The sequence below is a fragment of the Pygocentrus nattereri genome, chromosome 23 (genome assembly GCF_015220715.1).
Source record: "Pygocentrus nattereri isolate fPygNat1 chromosome 23, fPygNat1.pri, whole genome shotgun sequence".
Lineage (NCBI taxonomy): Eukaryota > Metazoa > Chordata > Actinopteri > Characiformes > Serrasalmidae > Pygocentrus > Pygocentrus nattereri.
This window is the reverse complement of record NC_051233.1, coordinates 1,202,501-1,222,500: the sequence shown is the minus strand read 5'-3', so window position 1 is coordinate 1,222,500 and position 20,000 is coordinate 1,202,501. Positions and strand designations below refer to the sequence as shown.

General features: G+C 48.0%; 1 protein-coding gene across 3 annotated transcripts in view; it reads right to left on the bottom strand.

The window, feature by feature from the left end:
• Positions 1–872: 872 nt before the first annotated feature.
• The window catches only part of srrt (serrate RNA effector molecule homolog (Arabidopsis)), a 19,140-nt gene continuing 12 nt past the window's right edge, over positions 873–20,000 (bottom strand). The window contains exons 1-20 of one of the 3 annotated variants that reach the window (XM_037533489.1): positions 19,899–20,000; positions 18,439–18,589; positions 17,276–17,419; positions 16,481–16,627; positions 15,228–15,416; positions 11,211–11,380; positions 9,910–10,091; positions 9,573–9,725; positions 8,947–9,127; positions 8,418–8,578; positions 7,481–7,542; positions 7,268–7,346; positions 6,817–7,008; positions 5,783–5,953; positions 4,914–5,067; positions 3,532–3,725; positions 2,218–2,374; positions 1,760–1,855; positions 1,523–1,622; positions 873–1,233 (exon numbers count right to left, since the gene is read on the bottom strand). The exon at positions 19,899–20,000 is cut by the window's right edge and continues 12 nt beyond it. In XM_037533489.1, the coding sequence (XP_037389386.1) occupies positions 1,158–1,233; positions 1,523–1,622; positions 1,760–1,855; positions 2,218–2,374; positions 3,532–3,725; positions 4,914–5,067; positions 5,783–5,953; positions 6,817–7,008; positions 7,268–7,346; positions 7,481–7,542; positions 8,418–8,578; positions 8,947–9,127; positions 9,573–9,725; positions 9,910–10,091; positions 11,211–11,380; positions 15,228–15,416; positions 16,481–16,627; positions 17,276–17,419; positions 18,439–18,557 (2,727 nt within the window). In that variant the 5' untranslated portion in view covers positions 18,558–18,589; positions 19,899–20,000 and the 3' untranslated portion in view covers positions 873–1,157. Of the gene's footprint in view, positions 1,234–1,522; positions 1,623–1,759; positions 1,856–2,217; positions 2,375–3,531; positions 3,726–4,913; positions 5,068–5,782; positions 5,954–6,816; positions 7,009–7,267; positions 7,347–7,480; positions 7,543–8,417; positions 8,579–8,946; positions 9,128–9,572; positions 9,726–9,909; positions 10,092–11,210; positions 11,381–15,227; positions 15,417–16,480; positions 16,628–17,275; positions 17,420–18,438; positions 18,590–19,067; positions 19,352–19,898 lie in introns of those variants that run through there. The other 2 variants (XM_037533491.1, XM_037533490.1) reach the window with 2 other exon arrangements.

Genomic DNA, 20,000 nt, shown 5'->3' with positions numbered 1-20,000 from the left:
TCCATTATATCCAAATATCCATTTCTTGCTAGAAAACAAGGCATTTCATCTACACAGGCCTGTAAATGCCATTTATACACATCCCTAAAAACTGGCATCGGGTGTAAAACATGCTGTACGTTTCAGTCAAAAACGGCTCATTTAGTCTCTGATTCGACAGCCTGAGGTGAGAAAAATCACTTTCTGAAGGCGAAGCTTTAACACTTCATCAAAAAGGTCAAAGTACAAGTAAATAAACGGTTTCAGGCTCAGAATAAAGTCCATTCAGGGAAACGGCTGAAGGCGTTTAATCACCTGAATCATCCACGCCCAGCGTCTGGAACGGAATTTACTGCGTCATTTTACTAAAATTTGATGTAAAACAGGCGCGCGCGCACACACACACACACACACACACACACACACAGAACTGCATATAAACTTAATTTCATACGAATTTATTTAAAACTGGTTCATTCGTGTGTTAAGTTTTCCTACTCCTAATTTTAAGGGTTTATTAGGGAAGCACAGCACTTTGAACCTTTTCTGCAGAACGACCATCTACACATATTTCATAACTGAAAATCCGTCTGCATAGAAATAAGGAACCGAGATCGTTTAGTCAGCATTTCTACACTAACAGCTTCCCCTCTTTCATTCCCCGAACCAGAAATATCAATATTTACACTGTTAAACGGACCCAGTGCGGCTTTTCAGTCAGGACATACGGGGCTTGATGAACAAGCAGCTTAAGGAAGTATTTACTGGACAGCAGGTACTGAGCGATTCGTACCGGGTGCCTCTGAGGGCAGGAAAGGGTTAAACACCATCACTGACTGAGATACGCGAGTAAAAGCAGATGCTCAGAAACAGAGAAGACAGCCAGGCTGAGCCGAGGTGTTGACATCACGGTTTATTGGAGAACAAAAGAGCTAAAGGTAAAGTTCTGCTCTGTAATACTGTGAACTGCTCCTCCGGGGGGAAACGTAAAAAAACAGAGCTGCTCGGCTCACGACAAACGACCCAGATGAACAGCGGGGGGCAGCGGGGGGCAGCAGGGGGGCCGGGGGGGCGAGAATGTTTAGACAAACAAAATCTGGGAATGAATCATTAAAGAAAAAGAAAATTAGGGTTAAAATGAGAGCGAGGCAATAAAAGGAGACGGTAAAAGGGACGTTCTAAAAGAAATCCACGTCGTCGGGGGCGTCTAGATCCCGGTACTCGATGATGTTGCGAGGGTCCCCACGTATCATCCTGAAAGAAAGTTATAATGAGTTAAACTCACAGCTCTGAGAAAAAGCAAAGGCCTTGTATGTTTTTAGCCATGCTAAGGTAATAATAATAATAATAATAATAATAATAATAATAATAATAATAATATTAAGAGATTAAACAGACAGTGCAGCTCATCAGTATCGTGTCACATTCAGCAGAAGATGCACCACATTTAGCCAAAAGTTTATCACTTTCTAAATAAAAATCCTGGCCAATGCTCCGTGTTTCGGTATCGTACCCAGACAGCTCGACCCTTAAGAAGCATTACCGGTTGTTTCTGGGTTTTCCAGGGTAGCCCCCTTGTCCACGGAAGTTGTCATAGTTGCCTCTGCCCCCTCCATACTGGTTAGGAGGATAAGGAGGACCACCTGGAAATGGGACGGAGAGAATCAGAACAGCTCCCTGAAGGAACATCCAGGTTTCTGACACATGATCAGATCTTCATCCCAGCCCTAAAGCTATAGATAAAAATGAGTCACACTCATTCAGTTCAATAAAGACTTGCCTCCATAACCCAAAAGGGGCGGTCTGGGCTGACCAAAGCCCAGCAGACCCTGAGGACCCTGAGGGGGGAACGGGGGACCACCAGGAGACAGTAGTCCTACATAGAGAGGGAAGCAAACGGAGAAATTAAGTATTCACCAGACTAACATTCCACACGTCTCGTAACGAAGGGATTCAGCTGCAGTGACTTTGGAACATTAATAATAATAATAATAATAATAATAATAATAATAATAATAATAATAATAATAATAATAATAATAATAATCCACTCCCTCAATGTAGACATTTTATTGTATATGCAAGTGTATTGAGTCCCTCCAGCTCTCCATCCAAGTAGCCTGGATCTTTAATATTCAAACTGAATTCCAATCGGATCGTCGGTCCGTCATGCTGAGAGTTTCACAGCTCTAAATCAGTCCTACAGCTAATTTTAAGTCCCATTTAAAGCTTTTTCACCTTGTCCGGGGCCTGGTGGGGGCGGCGGCTTCATCTCGGGGAGGGAGGGTCTTTTAGCATCCATCAGGAAATTATTGAAGAACTCCACTTCCTTCTTCACCTCCTCGATCTTCTCTCCATGCTTGTTCAGAATGTGCTTCCTCACAAACTCTGGACCCTGAGGAGGCAAAACACGGTGACATAACATCAAAGACTCGTACAGAAAGAGGACAAAGTCGTGAAATGAAAACATCTGAATGATCAAAAGATGAAGCTCAGCTTTTGACGCGTCGTGACATTTTTTTGTTTACATGCAGCCTAATAACCTGTTAATGATCCGACTAATAGCTCCATCAGAACATCCCATTACACAGCTTCATTAGTCCAACTGAGGCCATTTGGAATACAGTATCTATCCGATTGATCGAGGTGGGTAATCCTGTAAATAATCCATTAAATAGAAGAATAATATCCGTGTAAACTCCTGTATCCGATTACATTCCCTATCGGAAAGTTTCAGTCTGTTCTGCATGTGCGTCGCGTCACAGTGAGAGTTTATCCCGTTCAACACGGCGGAGCAGAAACTGGTCTGCAGAGGAGACGAAGTTCATGCTCTGATCTTTAAAAGACGGCGGTGGGACGGACGTCCAGCTTATGCGTCTCAGAGCACGACGTCTTCCTCTCGGCCTTCTTTAATAAGGACGTGTGAAGGACGTTTTCCTGAGTCTGACGTCGTTTTAATCCCACATGTGCCAGCTGAAAACTCCGGTAACTCAGGATGACTGCACTCATGCAGGGCTCGTTTCTGACGGGAAATTTTGAATAGATACAGCCTTAAATCTAAGAGCCAGTACTGAGAGACTATTTAATGTCATGTTGGAGGCCTGGGGCTGAAGGGGACAGCCCTTGGTCCAGACATGGTCACGGTAACGTCTACACTAAGCCGTTCTCTTTGCATGCTCATAATTTTGGATCGGATTGTTTGTAGTGTGAATGTAAACTGAGATTTTCCATCACATCGCTGAGCAGAGTGACCATATAAACATCTCAGTCTTGACCACACTGTCATAAAGCATCTCAAACCCAGAAACGTGGGTGCCGACCCCTTCTGACCGTTGTTGAGGGACCTACTCCCTACGCAGTCCAATCCGTTGCCTTTAGGCCTAACCGGTGCTCTACGAAAGCCATTCCATCTGCATGATGAACATCTAAAACACTGTATAAGCCAAAGCTGGACCTGCGCAGTTCACTTCGTAAGCAGTAGGGAGCCATTTGAGACTCGGCCACGGTCAGTGGTCATACTTCGGTCTTTGAAGCTTCTTCAGACGGACCTACCTTAAACTTCTTCCCGCTGAGTGGACACAGCCACTTGTCTTTTCCCAGCTCCTGCGTGTTCGCAGACACAAACTTCTCCACCTCCTGCTCCGGATCCTTCCTGCCCATCTTCAACGCCTCCTCCTCCGACAGAGACTCCTTCACGCTGAACAGGGGAACCAGCTTCTCCTCAAATGTCTTCTCCCAGTCGGCCACTGAGCAACAGCAAAACGGCAGGTCACTACAGGGTCACTGCACGGCTGAGTCTAACGCAGGGCTTTTTACTGCCTTTTCAGAAGCTCAGCTAAAGAATATCCACTACACAAGGCAGTAAACCTCAAATACCTCAGACGGGGGGCAGTTTCAGACCACAGGACCACAAATCATCTGGTTGTTTCTTTAGTTGGAAGCAGGGCTGGTCAATATGACGATATTTTGTTATGATAAAGGCTTTTCAGGGCATATTGTGAATATCGGCAGTATTTAAAGGACAGTGATGAAACATTTCATTACAAAATGAGCAGAACTGGATTCAGTGCAGTGCAGTTTGTGAAACTATTAAACGAATCAAATAAAGAAATATTGTAAATAATAAATACTGCATACTGTTTATCGTAAGTATAGTATCATGATATTTTTACCATATCGCCCACCCTGAGAGACTTCTCAGAATTTTTAATAGGATTCTTTCCGATGACCTACAGGCAGGTCAGATCTTTAAGGATCTGCAGGAACCCTAAGATAACAACTTTAGTTCAAAACATTTCAAAGGGCCGTCACACTAGGGGAAAAGTGAAGTACGTGAACGTGATCGAAGCTTCAAAAGCACAATATTCTCTGCCCAGACCACAATCTATAAATCCAGCCCCAATTAATTATGGTCAGAAAAATAAACTCAAATATTTTCCCAATTCAGCAGCTACACACAAAAACAGGCCCGTTTAATCCCGACAGTACAGGTCCACTGCACACGGCGCAGAACCGAGGGGTTTGAACGTAAACGAACCCGTCAATCGGTTCTGGATTTCAGACTCTTCTCGGGTCGGGTCGGCTGCTCTGGCGAAGCTCAGTACACTGTATGTGTCGGCCGGCTACTCGGACCTTCAACCAACTAAAGCGGACGCATTGGCCGGTATAAACCCGACTCGGCGCTGACTGAAGTCACCAGCAATACTGAAGCGTCATGCGCCGTTTCTCCCGTCATTTCTTGCTACTCCTCGTTAGAAAAACCACATGAAATCTCAGCGGACACAAAGGTGGAGATCCTGGACGGTCTGCAGCGGTCATACAGGATAAAGAGTTTTATAAACGAACATTTGATGCCCGGTGCCACACTATAAGCCCACATGACGCGAGATCATTACAGCAGTCGTGCTGGGAGCGCGCGGCAGACGACGCCATACCCTCTCGGTGCGTGATCCGGTTCGGCGGGATCGGCCCGCGGACGTGGATGATCCCGCAGCGGTTTGGCATCTCGTCTTCGCTCGGGTACTCGCAGGTGTTGTAGTAGTCGATGGAGTGCACGATACGCAGGTAGAACAGCAGCCGATCCAACACCTGCAGAGCGTGAACATAAATACATCACAAAAACATCAAAATCACACCAGAAAGCCACAAACAAAAACAAACGCATTTGTACTTTGATCTGCCAAACTTTCCTTTTAGTAAGTGAGGGTCTCTAATTTATTGATATTGATATACGAAACACCGTTTAATGGCGTGAACTCTTTGGGATGCGTCTCAAACCGTGCCCAGTTCACTACATAGTGCACGGCTTTGGGTGGCGACCAAAACTATATCATTCACTATAATCATAATTCCTGTTCCCAATAAGTACAATCTACACAGCGCTCCAATACGGAAGCGCAGGGAATAGTGATCAACATCTCTGTTCCCTACATTAGTGTTCTATATAGGTTTCAATGCAGGCAACAGTGATTAAGGGGAAATTCATGTTCCCAATAGAGTAACAGTGTAGGGAACAGTAATTGCAGGGACATTGCTGTTCCTTATAATAGTGTCTTATATACCATACAACTGCATAGAACAGTGGTTAGGATTCTATATAGTGCTCCAATGTAGGAGAACCGTGATTAGACTTTCGGTTCCCTATAATGCTGTTCTGTATGATGGCTCAATATAAGGAACAGTGATTAAGGGGGACGTTTCTGTTCCCTATAATACAAGGAAGGATTAGGAATCACTGCTGTTACGCAAAGGGGGGGGGGGGGGGGGGGGGGGGGGGTCACTTCTAACACAGTGCAGGTCTTACTTTGACCAGTTTGTCATCCCTCTCCACTGTGATCTCAGTAGGGTTTCCCTCTTTGGCCCCTTCCTCAGCGTCGGCTCCACCCGCGCTACCAAGAAGCTCCTCCTCTTCTGCGCTCACTTCCTCAATGAGGTAATCGGTGATGTTCTTCAGAATAGGGTTCTGAGCTGGGAGCTGAACACAAGCACAAAACTCAAATTCATTTCTGCACTTTGACATCAAAAAGAGTTTTGGTTGTGTTTGAACGTTTTCCAGACGTTCCGCTGACTCCACAGTCCCCATACAGTCCACACACGGAAACTAAGCTGCCAAAATAGCCCATTTTAAACTCACCACGGCCAATCAGAGCAAAGCTGATTGAAAGCTACATACGAGAACATTCATAAAAGGCTCAGTAACAAAACCAGCCCGTTTAACTCTACGGGGTAACGGGAGGCTCAAGATAAAGGACTATAACTGGCTCTGGTAGACAAAAATTAAAATATTAGAAATATAACCATCAATAAAACACAATGTAAAATACGGGCCCTTTAACGATGCACGAGAAGCCGATTACAAGCGTTCTTAAAATGAAACCCCCATAAAACGAGTACAAATAACTCATAATGGGACTGATTATTTTTTATATGAGCTAATGTGCTTCACTATTTTGCAGAGCGAGAGCGAGAGAGAGCGAGAGCGAGAGCGAGAGCGAGAGAGAGAGACAGACAGACAGACAGACAGACAGAGAGAGACAGAGAGAGAGAGAGACAGAGAGAGAGAGACAGAGAGAGAGAGCCAGAGAGAGAGAGACAGAGAGAGAGAGAGCCAGAGCCAGAGACAGAGAGCCAGAGACAGAGAGAGAGAGCCAGAGAGAGAGAGCCAGAGACAGAGAGAGAGAGACAGAGAGAGAGAGCGAGAGCGAGAGAGAGAGACAGACAGACAGACAGACAGACAGAGAGAGACCCAAAGTAACACACCAGCCACAATCACAACACGCTGCATTACTACACCCGTAAATGACGAGCGCGCAGGTTCTCATACTCTCCACCTCGTACCTCTACAGGCTGGGTCTCCTCGCTCGGCTGGGGGCTCCACAGACTCTCTCGCTCGTCCAGGGAGTGGATCAGTTTGGCGGCCAGTTTGATGTCGTTCCGTAGAATCTGCTTGTGCTGCGTGATTCCGTTAATGTTGCGAACGCGGCGGGCCAAATCCCGGTTCACTCCCGGAGCCAGCTCACAGTCCCGGAGCTACACAGGACAGGGTTACACTTTATTTAATGTGGTAAAAGGATTAAATTAGACGTTTTCACTAGTGTTACTAACACGTCACTAGTGTGAGGATCTCTGTGCTGCTCGAGAAAACAGGCAGTATTGAGGAGCCAACTTCAACAGAATCAAGCTTTGATGGATGTTTTCCAATATCTATGAACCTCATCAATCAAATCAGTGTCTAGAGTGACATCCGAATGCTAGAACACTGTTCTATGAAGAAGCTTCTAGAACTCACTCTGATGTTCTGCAAGTTCCAGCAGATCTCTTTAATGTTGACTGCCCGGTCAAACGTCACCCAGCAGCGCCTGAAAAACCTGGAGACAGAAAAAAAAAACAAAAAAAACAATATATTTAAAACGACTGCGATAAACAAGCAACTGCATCAACAAGTGACTGAGAAAGTTATAATATTAATAAATGAACGAAACTGAGTGCGAATATATTTCACCTCCGCTCTGGCTGTGGGTCGGACAAACACACCCGCATGAATCCAGGATAACGGCGACAGAGCTGATGAGGAAGCAAAGCGTAGATTACAGCGCGGTCAAGGCCTCTACACACCGGGCGCCACTGGTCTGGACGGTCTTACAGATCAAAAACTGTTCAGCCAGCATTGGACATTCATACTTTTGCCACACACACACACACACACGTCACGGCCATCTCTGCTGAAAGCATGGCAACAAGCCAGACTGAGCAACTGTGTCCCAGCAAACAAAACCTTCTCACCAAAGCCAAAAGGATGAGAGTCTAAACAGCTAAAACATCTCGGCTACATGTGGACGTACTCAAAGTCTGAGCTCCTGCGTGAAGAGCTGAAGCTGTTCCTGGTGCTCTCTGTGGGTCATGGATTCTCTGATTGGTGAAATTTAAAAAGCAAAACAAAAAAACTGAAGAAAATAACTAAATACTGTGCGCGGTCAGTGCTCCCCGTCTTTCATATACAAACAAACCGGCCCGTGTATCGTCACTCGTTTGTTGAGTCATCTTTCCCCTTAGATAGATAGATAGATAGATAGAGATAGATAGAAAAAAAAGTTCAGCAAACTTTGGAGTGTCCCTCTCATAAGCCTGTGTTCGGAGGGTCACGTAGCCCCCTCTACCTCGACAACAGTCGAGACGCCCCACACCCCCCCCCCCCCCCCCCCCCCCACGCCCTCCCCCCCTCTGCCTCGACACCCACGACTAGACGTGAACGGTAGGGGCGAGGACTGAAATTATCTAAAACCTTAATTACCCAGGACTAAATACCGAACATTTCTGTGTACAGGGGAAAAGACTCTGCCCGTTTTGGTGACCGGCGCCGAGAACGAGTGCATCACTGTTCTAATACAGTTCTAAGTACGACCCAAGCTGCACAGACTGTACTGCGTCCGTTTACTCACAGCAACGATCTCAGCTTTAGAGATAGTCGGAGCGATGCTCCTCATGAACAGGGAGCTGGTCTTGTGGAGGGGGCGGGGTCTGGGAGACTGATCATCCTTCGCTTTCTTCTCCTCCTTTTCCTGGTCTCTTTCTTTGTCCTCCTGTCGCTCCTTCACCTCACCTACAAACAGCACAAACAGGAGACCGTGAACTCCCCTAGAGGTCTAAAGCTAAAGGAAGAAAGAAAAGAAGAAATAACAGTGGGGGGGGGGGGGGGGGAGCGATGAAGCTGATACTGGACATTTGGCTCTACAGGACAGGCAGCCAGGGGTACACCTGCTCATAACTGTGACCTCACAACCTCCATGAACTCCAAACGAGTCACCTGGGCAGGTTATTCTGTAAACATGGGCCCGAGAGAGCAGCAGGTTCTGAAGCGGTAACTGTGGGATCTTTCCGTGTTCTGGGCTCCTCTTTCTGTTTTTATAACGGATGCATTTTAAATCTGTCCGGAATGGAATTCCCGGCCATAAATAACCCCTCTCTGACCTTCTCCATCCTCATCTTCCTCCTTCTCCTCGCCCTCTTCCTGCTCTCCCTCCTTCTCTCGCTCGGCAGGTTTCTCTGAGGTGTGGGAGTTGGAGTCCGACTCAGAGTCCGACTCGCTCTCCGATGCGCTTGCCTCATCCTCGCTGTCCCCACTGTGCTTCCTCTTCCTCTTCTTACTCAGCTACACAGAGACAGGACAGAAACAATAAGTAGACAGAGAAAAAGAAAAAGATCAAAAAGCCGTGCAAAAGAAAGAAAGAGAGCGTAAACCGGAAAAGAAAAACAGACAGAATGAGAGAAAGAGGAAAAGAATGGTGTGTAAATAGAGAAAGGGAAACAGAGAAAAAATGAGGGGGGGAGAAAGAAAGGAGAGCAAAATAGCAAGCGAGAGAAAAGAGAGGGGGGGTGGAATGAAAGAAAAAGAATAAACAAATAAACAAGAGTAAAGTCAAAAGAGCGAAAGTTCGTAAGGAAAAAAAACAGAACGAGAAAAAAAAAACATGAAAAAGGAAAAAATGCTCGTTATCATTAATAATGTTTATTAATCACCGTTTATTAATCACCGTTTATTAATCACCGCCACATAAGCGTCGTTCGGATTCACCGCAGGGTTTTAAATTACACACCTTCTTCGGCTCCGGCGGCTCCTCAGCTGGCGGCTCCTTTTCAGGTTTGTCCTCCTCTTTATTATTATTATCTCCTCCTTCTGTTTCTGCCGGTGCTGGTGCTGCTGCTCCTCCTTCACCTTCCACCTTTTCTCCACCTCCTGCACCCTCACCCTGCACATACACAAAGACTGGATCCTTGCATGCACACAGTTCATCAATAAATAAATCAGGAAGGAGGAGGAAGAGGAAGAAGGAGAAAGAAGAATAATTGAGGGGAAGAAAGAAGGAGGAGGAGGAGAAAAAGAAAGGAGAAAGGAAAAGAAGAAAGGAGAGATGCCTCCACCCCAACACTCACCTCCTTCTCGTCCTTCTCAGCAGACGGCTTGCGGTCTCCCTCGTCGGGTCTGTTCTCGTCTCGTTTCGCGGGCTCGGACGTCGTCCCGCTGGAGGACAGTCTCTCTTTCTCCTCCTCTTCCTCCGCCGGCTGCTCCAGAATCCGCAAGTCATTCTCAGTCCCTCCCTCCATCTTTATCACCGCTGCAGAACGGAAACATTTCAGCAGATCGATGTTTTACATCTTCTCTGATTCTCCACCGCTCAAACTGCGCTACTCTCATTTTCCACACTTTTAAATCTTAAACCCAACATGCAGGTTTCACAGCCGCCGCTGCCGGAGCGAGAAACGCGCCTCGCCTCGCCTCCTCACTGCACGCCGCGTCTCCTTCACCAACGCTGGACAAGCGTTACTCACAGAACCTACAGATGAGCCCGGGTTTAGGCGGCAGCCGTGAGGGAGGTGAAAAGGGACCAATGCCATTTCACCCCTCGCCCCACCACTTAGCCCCGTCCCTCGGTTCTACGGCTGGGGCGTTCCGATTCTTGAGACAGAGGCGTAGGGTGAAGCGTTCGGACTGCATGACCTTGTTCTTCATAACAAGCATAAAAACACTAGTAGTTTGTTGACGTCTCAGTGGGCAGCCAACTAAATTGTGTTATGATGAAAATTAAATAAATAAAAAGACAAGACTGCTGCACAAGCGACCAGAGAAACCCACAAACATGATCATTTTCTCCCGGTCCACCTTAAACAGTCCAGCAGTCCTGACACCAGAAGCGCCAGAATGTACCTGCTGCTCCATTTAAGGTGGAACGGGAAAATCTGAACGAGAATCTGGAGAATCTCTGACTTCAGCTTCATATCACTGAAGAATTAGGGGGGGGTGGTAATAATTAACTGCCCCCCTCTTTGAAGGCGTATGATCCCTAAATGTAACTAAAGCCCAGCAGTGAGGAGCTGAACTTTCCCCTCCTCTGCTGTCCCTGCAGACGGGCAGGGTCGCCTACAGAGCGGCGCTAGTAGCTGTTAATGAAGTGATGCTCTTTTATTAGAGGGGCTCATTTCAGAGGAAGATCTCAACCACTGCCCTGTAGCTCGGCTTCAGGGGGTTAGGGTGACGCTCGAAAACAAGGGGTAGGGGTGAAAAACGGGATTGGGCTTTTATCTGATTTCTGGCCACTAAGTCCACCAGCCCTGCAGCACCAGAGGCGACCGCTGTATTGGAAAATAAACAACTTCACTCAGTCTTTCACATCTATAATCTGCAGGTCTTAACTGTTGATGTTTCAGACTCTGTATGAATGTCTTCACTCGCTCACCTGCATCCAGGATCTTCAGGATCTGAGGTGCGCGATCGATATCCATGGAAATGCCGTCAAACCAGCCGTTCTCCATCTGATACATGAAGACGTTCAGCCGGTTCTGCAGAGCAGCGTGGGCCTCGGCCTTACGCTTACCCGCTTCATCAGGGTGGTACTTAGAGCGGAACCTAGAGAGAGACAGAGAGAGAGACAGACAGACAGAGACAGAGAGACAGAGAGAGAGAGAGAGACAGAGAGAGAGAGAGAGAGAGAGACAGAGAGAGAGAGACAGAGAGAGAGAGACAGAGAGAGAGAGAGAGAGAGAGAGAGAGACAGAGAGAGAGAGAGAGAGAGAGAGAGAGAGAGAGAGAGAGAGAGAGAGAGAGAGAGAGAGAGAGAGAGAGAGACAGAGAGAGAGAGACAGAGAGAGACAGAGAGAGAGAGAGACAGAGAGAGAGAGAGAGAGAGAGAGCGCCAAAAGAGAGAAAACAGGGTGGGGCAATAAAAAGTGATGTTAGGACTTATTTAGAGTTTCTCTTCCACACCAAACTGACCAACACTAAACTCTGTCTGGCTTATTATTCAGTGCTGATTATTGGGATGACCTAAGCCTGGAATAAAAGCCCTGCTAATAAAACTCCGGAATCACACACCTGCCCTACACACTACTGATAGAGGTTCACAGGTGAAGGACGGGTGTGTGATGGGGAGGGAAAGTGCAGAACTGCGCCATCTGCTGGTTCACTCTAGCCATTTCAGCGAAAGACATCTTTGACATGTGGTCAGTTAAAGCTGGGAATTTTGTACGGTCACAAAAGTGTTCTCACAATCTCGATCGGATCGATTCCAGATAAACTTAACGTGCGAACACTGGTCGTTAATCAGGGAGGCAAGACGTCCGTTTACTAAAGACCTGTGACTAAGCAGCGCAAGCAGCTTCTGAACGTGAAGGGGAGTCATTTATTTTCTCCTTCTAGTAGGGAGGTGTTCCAGCACTGCTGAGGCCAGACAGTGACGTCATCAACTCCTCCAATGAAACCACTTTAGATGCTGAAGAAAACCTATTCTGTGGCTTATTATGGGAAATTCCTTCTCTTCACCAGCAGTGTTGTGCTGGTGCGAGTGGATCAGACACAGCAGCACTGCTGGAGGTTTTAAACACTGTGTCCACTCACTGTCCACTCTATTAGACACTCCTACCTTGTCGGTCCACCTTGTAGATGTAAAGTCAGACACGACAGCTCATCTGCTGCTGCACAGTTTGTGTTGGTCATCCTCTAGTCCTTCATCAGTGGTCACAGGACGCCGCCCACAGGACGCCGCCCACAGGACGCCGCCCACAGGACGCCGCCCACAGGACGCCGCCCACAGGACGCCGCCCACAGGACGCTGCTGGCTGGATATTTTTGGTTGGTGGACGATTCTCAGTCCAGCAGCGACACTGAGGTGTTTAAAAACTCCAGCAGCACTGCTGTGTCTGATCCACTCAGACCAGCACAACACACACTAACACACCACCACCTCGTCAGCGTTACTGCAGTGCTGAGAATGACCCACCACCCAAACAGTACCTGCTCTGTGAGGGTCCATGGGGGTCCTGAGCACTGAAGAACAGGGTAACAGAGTATCAGAGAAACAGATGGACTACAGTCTGTAACTGTAGAACTACAGAGTGCAGCTAGACGGTCAGTGGAGCTGATAAAGTGGACAGTGAGCGTAGAAACGAGGAGGTGGTCAGAACGTTAAGCCTGACCGGTGTATATACACAGGAAACGCAGGATGAGCTGGCCTATGACCGGATAACCGAGCGACGCGCCATGTTAGATCGTCCAACTCGCAATCGTGAAGCTGCATTTTGAATGCAACCAGCAGAGGGCGATCTGAAGACTTCCCCTCACTGTTTTACTGTCCCGTCTTATTTTAGGACTGTCTTTGAGGCTGAGCCTTCCCTAACCACCAAAATCACCACAAAAAGAGGGAGGAACACAGAAGAACATCAAGACATGAGATCTGAGCAGCTAAAACACACATTTTCTCATTGAGTGCACTAAATTTACCTGCAGTACTCCCAGTATTACCACACATACAGACAGAGGTCTCCTCGGCTTACACAGCATTTCTGCACGCTCGGCATTTCAAACCAAAAACGATTTACGGAAAAAGGAAAAAAAAGGGCCAAAAACAAAAAAAAGGAGGGGAGAAAAACGGCATCAGACACTAAAGAAAATAAAACCATCTTCAGACCGGGTCTCTGTCGCTTCCGCTGTCTAGCTAGCGTCCCTAGCAACTGTGTTTCTAAGAGCACCTGCATTGTGCGCAGTGCGAGCCCTGACTAGCTAACCGGCGCTTCCCGCGGAGGGTCCGGGAGTCTTCCGAAACCTTGCCGTGAAGGAGGGAAGAAGCATTTGGTTTGTTAATTCAGGACAAAGAAAGGATAAAATAAATCAAAATTATGACACCTTTAAATAAATAATATAAATAGATAAAAACCTGTGGAGAAAACGTTCAGAGTTAGGAACAAGACAAGAAACTAAACCAGCAGACCAGATTCACTCAGCAGGACCGGAACAGTTCAGCGTTTCTCACAGCACGGGGAACCGAGATTTTACAGGGGATCCACCGATTTCGCAAAAACGCCGCATAATTAACCGGTTCAGATGTAATCAGAGCGGTTCTGAGCGGTTTGGTGTGAAACGCTCTGTTCTAGATAAACTGACCGAGTCAGAGCCGCTCACAGTGGTGGTGATGGGAACCAGACGTCCCCCTCTAAAAGCTCCTCACAGTGGTGGTGATGGGAACCAGACGTCCCTCTAAAAGCTCCTACAGAAAGTTCCTACATGAACTGGTTCTGAATTCACTGCCTGATGACTGAGACGCTGTTTTATGAGAGTTTAGAGAACTTCAACTCCATTCATGGTGGAGGGAGACATGCAGGGCGCTGTGCGGCAAAATAGTCCCCAAAGAAAACTCAGTATTCCAGATTTTCCACTGTTTTCCATCATCAACATTCCATATAAGCTCAGAAGACTCGTGTAGGTTCTCTGGTGGTTCTGGATGGTAAATAAAGTGTCTATATCTGTGTTGTAGTCATGGCGACGCCTGGTTCCCATCACCACCACTGTAAAGACGTCTGAACCGTTTCACACCAAACCGAATTTACAGGAGTTTCTGCAGGATTACTGTAAAAACCATTTCTGCAGGAACGTTAAAGAAGCGGAAATCCTGTCAAAGCTGTTGTCCGTGGTAAACGACTACATGGTACACGTTCAGCAGATAGAGGCCGGTTTGAAAAACGCTGGACTCCTCCTTCACTGTAATTAGAGGCAGTATTGATCACAAATGCACAAAAAGCCTGGAAAACAAACTCCCGAACGCCATAAACACCTAAACAAATCCAGTCCTAATCAGACACAAACAGCCTCGTTACTGACATTAGACTATCAGTTATCTAGCCCAGGTCCCCGTTAGGGGTGTAACGATCTCACTACACACACACAAACACTCCGATACGCCCCGCAGTCTCACCCCTCTCGCGTACGACCATCGGTGGAAATCATCAATAATCAAAACTAGGCGTGTGGGTGTGGCCTATCAGAGTAAAGTAAGCATGGGCGGGGCTTGTGCTATTCTTATCATAGATCATATCTATAACGGAGCGTGTCTGGGACACGTTGAGTTTTTAGAGCCAAATCAGCGTTTTTCACGTACAAAATATCAAAACCCACCCACTGAGCTTCGTATGAACGCCGTGTGCCTGGAGCGCACGCAAGCTGCCCTGATGGGGCGACACTGATGATCAACGCCAACGGCGGCGCATTCAGGACTTCTACTGCTGACTCGAAAAAACCGGATCACAGCCAGACGCAACTGCCCTGTACCACATTTGATGTGTGTGTATCGTTACACCCCGACCCTGCATGAAGCCCACCCGCTACACCCGACCAGGTGCTACACCTTTCCCCCTCGACCTACAGCTCTAACCGTCACTCTACGTGCAGAAGGGGAAACGGAGCCAAATGGCAGCTCCTGCCGTACCACTCTTCGTCTTTGTGAGCCAGGAAGAAGTCCTGCATCTGCTGCCGCCTGAACTCCACCTTATACTCGTTGTAGCGTTTAACGGACTCCGTCTCGTCCACCGAGTCGTCCAGGGAGAGCAGGAACTCTTTAAAGGTCTTCATCACCGGCGGGGGCGGACCCAGGTCCGGGTCATGAATGTTACCCAACCTGAATAAAAGCAGAAAAAAACCAAGACGGGTTAAAATCGGAGCAGCAACACGGCACAAAGGGGAACAACGTGCCACCGTGAGAAACATCGTTATTTATTACACAGGGCGCGTCAAAAGCCTCAGGACACAGTTTCACTTTATTTATTTATTTATTTATTTTCATCTCTGGGGTCATCTCAAACAAACCGTGCACGCCGAGAAAATCCGCAACAAAACACCACCTTCAGCGCCGCATCGTGGAGGCTTCATTAAATCAAACGGTGTCCTGTGACTTTTGGCTCAGCCTGTAGATTTCCAGACTTCTGAAAAATGCCATGAACTCGCGGACAACCTGTTTAGCAGGACATGCAGCGCGAAGCTCTACATCTAATCAAGGCGGACCCTTCATGCTCTCTAGGACACCTCGTATCAAAATCCATGACGTTCAAGTTTCCTGACCCCCGGAAAAGCGGCACACGAAAGAACCCTCGACATAAAAGGTGCATGGATTTTTTTCGGATGTTCTCTCCGACTTCTCATGAGAAGGAACCCAATTTCGGTGCATGAAGCACCCCTAGTGGTCATGGCTTTGTACTGCAGGGCAACGTCTGGTGGGAAAACACTTAGGATGCCTACACACTAGACGACGGAAAGACGGAGCGGCAGACGCAGACGGAAGCAGATCTTGTCCGTCTGGAAGGCGCGTACGTGGCCGGAGGGGGGCGGAGTCTATACAGTTCGAAATCCAGCAGGAAGGAAAAACGTCTGGACCAGAAACAAAAATATGGGCCATCAAGATTAATTTTGGTGATGGCCAAACGGAGAGCCAAGCAGACCACAGCCACGAAGGCAAAGAGGTCAAACACGGCAGAAGAGCGCAGCGGCGCTACTGCCGTCCATCTCGGACGTTCCCCGGTCTCCTGCCGGCACGTTTCTACAGGTTGACGTGGCTCCACGCCGGAATGCTGCCAAAGCTGAAACGGTCACTGGAGGGCTGCATCGGCCTCCAGCGCGCAGGCACCCTTACGGTCAGACGCCGCGTGACACAAACAACCGGCTGACCGGCTCACGGTGTTCCCTCACCTGGCCTGAATGGGGATGCCGTGATGAGGCTGCATCAGGTGCATGTCCGGGTGACCCCAGGGCTGAGGAGGGGCGTAACTGGGTCCACCTCCACCTCCGTAGCCCAGATCGTAACCACCGTGGTACGGGTCGCCGCCGTGGTCATCCCTGGACAGGACACAGTAAGAATGATGAGCAGGTTTCTTAATGCACTCCAAATTATTAGACGCACCGACTATCCAGAAAGGAGCTCTTCTCCTAAGATTTCCTTTTACGGACAAAATTCATGATTTTGAAACATAACAGTAATTAATTACACATTATATTATTAATCATACATGAATTATTATTAATTACTTGTTGTGCTCTAGTTTATCCCATGTGAAGGTAGCCTAAGTAAAAAGGCGTGGCAGAGATAAATGCAGTGAAGTATTACAATCATTACTAATGATGCACTAATATAGGAGCTGTGGTTCGACGCACATGCGCCGATATATTTAACGTACGTCTCTAATGATCGATGTGTTTACACAGCGGAAATCGTCCTGGATCAGCGTCACAGAGAAGCACATTTACATGTAGACATGCATAAATGGCAGGAAATGAGATCTTTTAGTGCAGTAAGCCGGTAAATCTCAGCGCTGTGCTGCCCTAAAGCTCCACAGACGCATCACACGCCGTCTTAAACGTTTCAGCGTCCGTCTGCTGCCGATACGCAGAACGTCGTACTCAGTAACCTGCCCAGATAAAAGGCTGTATACAAACAAAACTCACAACCAGGAGACTTTGAACAGACACACAGGCACACAGTCATACCAGTCTCTCCTCATGCGCTTCTGCTGGGGGCTCATGTCGTGTCTCGGCGGAGAGAACCTCTCTCTTCTTCCCCTCTCGTAGTCCCGGTACTCTCCCCGGCTGCGCCTCTCTCGGCCCCGGTCCCACTCCCTGGCCGACGGACGCCAGTTGACCGCAAACAAGAAACAAATAAAAACCAAGCGGAAAAATATCCAACATCTTAAAACGTCACTATTCCTGCATTTATTCATACAGCACACAATACGCCAAAGGGCTTTTACGCTGGAACATCGGCGAAACGTCGGAAAAGAACGTAACAGCAGAATTACAAACGAAGGCCGCGTAATCAATCAAATCAATCAACGGACCTTTATTTAAACTCGGAATACATGGAGGGAGACCCTCATTTACAATCTAACCGAGTAACGCAGGAACTCACGGACTGAGAAGCGGCACGGTGAAATAAATAAAATCAAATACTAATTAAATTTAAAAATAAAATGTAATAATAAGATGGTGAGAATGCTGTGAGAGCGCCCCCTGCCGCCTATCAGGGCCCCCTGCCGATCTGATTGTCGCCACTCCCAGTTTCAGTCTCCATTTCCCAAACGCTTTAGCTGCTTTAGCTCCTCCTCCTCCTAATAAACAGACGCACGTTCAGCTCCACCTCCTCATTATTCACCTCCATCACTGTAATACTCCATCATCTACATTAACTCAAGAAGGTGATCAGAGGGGCGGTGGAGTTCGAGTCGGCAGCGTCTGAGATGTTTAAAACGCAGAGTTAGAAGAGAAAAACATCTCCCAGTGAAAGCCGCGTTTTACAGTAGGAATAAATGGAGCTCATTATGCTGGTAGTGAACTACGCTGCCTGACTCAGCCGCCTCAGAACCAGAGAAACGGACCTTAAACAGGAGTCAGGACCCTGCTGGGGTTCATCCTGAAGTCAGGACAGGATTTAGGAGGTTTAGACTAGTCAGGATGTTTGTGTGACGCTGTTTTCTGATCTGGGGTTTACGATGAGGTGAAGATTAAGATTAAGATGTTTCTGTAACGCGGCTCCTGGTGAACAGCTGAAACGCTGAAGAAGCGACTGATGAGATAAAGCAGTGATGGTGAGAAACGGCCCACGTGGAGCTGCTCAAGGCCACCGGAATCAGTCGTGTCGATTCCCTCGTGCTCACCGGTCACTCCAGTCGTCCCTGCGTCGGTCCTCCCTCTCTCTGGACCGGTCATAATCGCTCCTTTCTCGGCGAAATTTGTCCCTGCGACGGCGGTCGTACTCATCGTCACTGTCTGCCATCGCAGTCGATCAGCGGGGACTCGGGAATCTCACTAGGACCCCGGAAAGGAGGGAAACAAACAAATTAACACAAATATACATTTAGATTATTGAATATAACAAACCCGTTTGTCCGTCATCAGCCGCGCCTCGCCAGCGGCTCTTCAGCAAAGGTCCTGCACAGAACCACGAACACTCAGACCCACGGCGTGTTGTGTACAGGTTCTATATAGAACCTTTTCTGAAACTGATCCAACACCAAAGAGGGTTCTTCTACTGTAACAAGCTTGACATCTCAACAATAGCAGAACCTTTTTGGGGCTATACAGAACCATACACAACACATTCCCCATCAATCTGAAGAACAACTCCACCATGCAGAGAACCGTAAGTTCTATATGGAACCTTTCTGAGGTTCGAAGTTGTTACGATGTCGAGTTTGTAACAGAAGAACCCTTTTTGGTTCTACACAGAATCATTAGACCAGTCCACCATGCAGAGAGCCATTTAGTAGTTCTACCCAGAACTCACGGTTCTAATCAGAACCATCTCCACAAACTCGAGCAGCTGTGCATGAAATCCATTCGAACCACTGGGCTAGCATTAGCCAGCGCGGCTAAACAAGGGGCCAGCGCTGGTCAAGGCCTGAAGGCCAGGTGAGTTAAACAGGTGAGGCGGTATTTAAGCGTTAAAAGCGCCGCAGGTAAAAACAAAACAACTTCAACTGGACTAAAAAGTCGCTAATGACCGGTGAATTGGGACACGCGCGCGCCGAACACGAGCTTAGCTCATTATACAAGACGGGGCGCGTTACAATTCGCGCACTTGTGCACTACGCACTAGCTATGGACAGAACACGCGCGCCTACAGCCTACGCACTAGCGTTCTGCGCTTCTCCTGAGCGTTCTGCTGAGTACAGGCGCGACCACACATTCTACACACCAACTAGGAGTTCTAGATAGATAGAACACAACTACCTACGAGCTCGCGCTCTAACGTAACGTTACACGTTAGCTCCTCGTTAGTGCAGAAGGGCGCACGAACGTTCCCGGCTTCCCCAGCGGTTTGCTCAGAACACAGGAGCAAGATCGCGCGTTCTAGATACTCGAGGCAGAACACGAGAACGCACAGCAGAAAGACGAAAGTTTAGGTTAACGCAGCACACGCGTGTCCTAGTCCGAGCACGAGTGCGGTTATTGGGACGCGGCCCTGAACGCTAACTAACACTGACAAAGACGGAGGGGGAAAGTTCGGATCCAGCGAACTCAAACGCACAATATCGCCGCACGGCGCCGCCCACGAACCCAAAAGCTACAGAAAGGCTCAAAAACACAACAATAAGGGCCCAAACGCCGCGGTTACCGGTAAATCTTCGGTGAAATCCCGCCACCCGCCGCGGTCTTGTTCCAGAACGGATGGCGCGGGGTTCCCGGATGTTGCGCTGTTATGCCGCAGCGCCCCCGC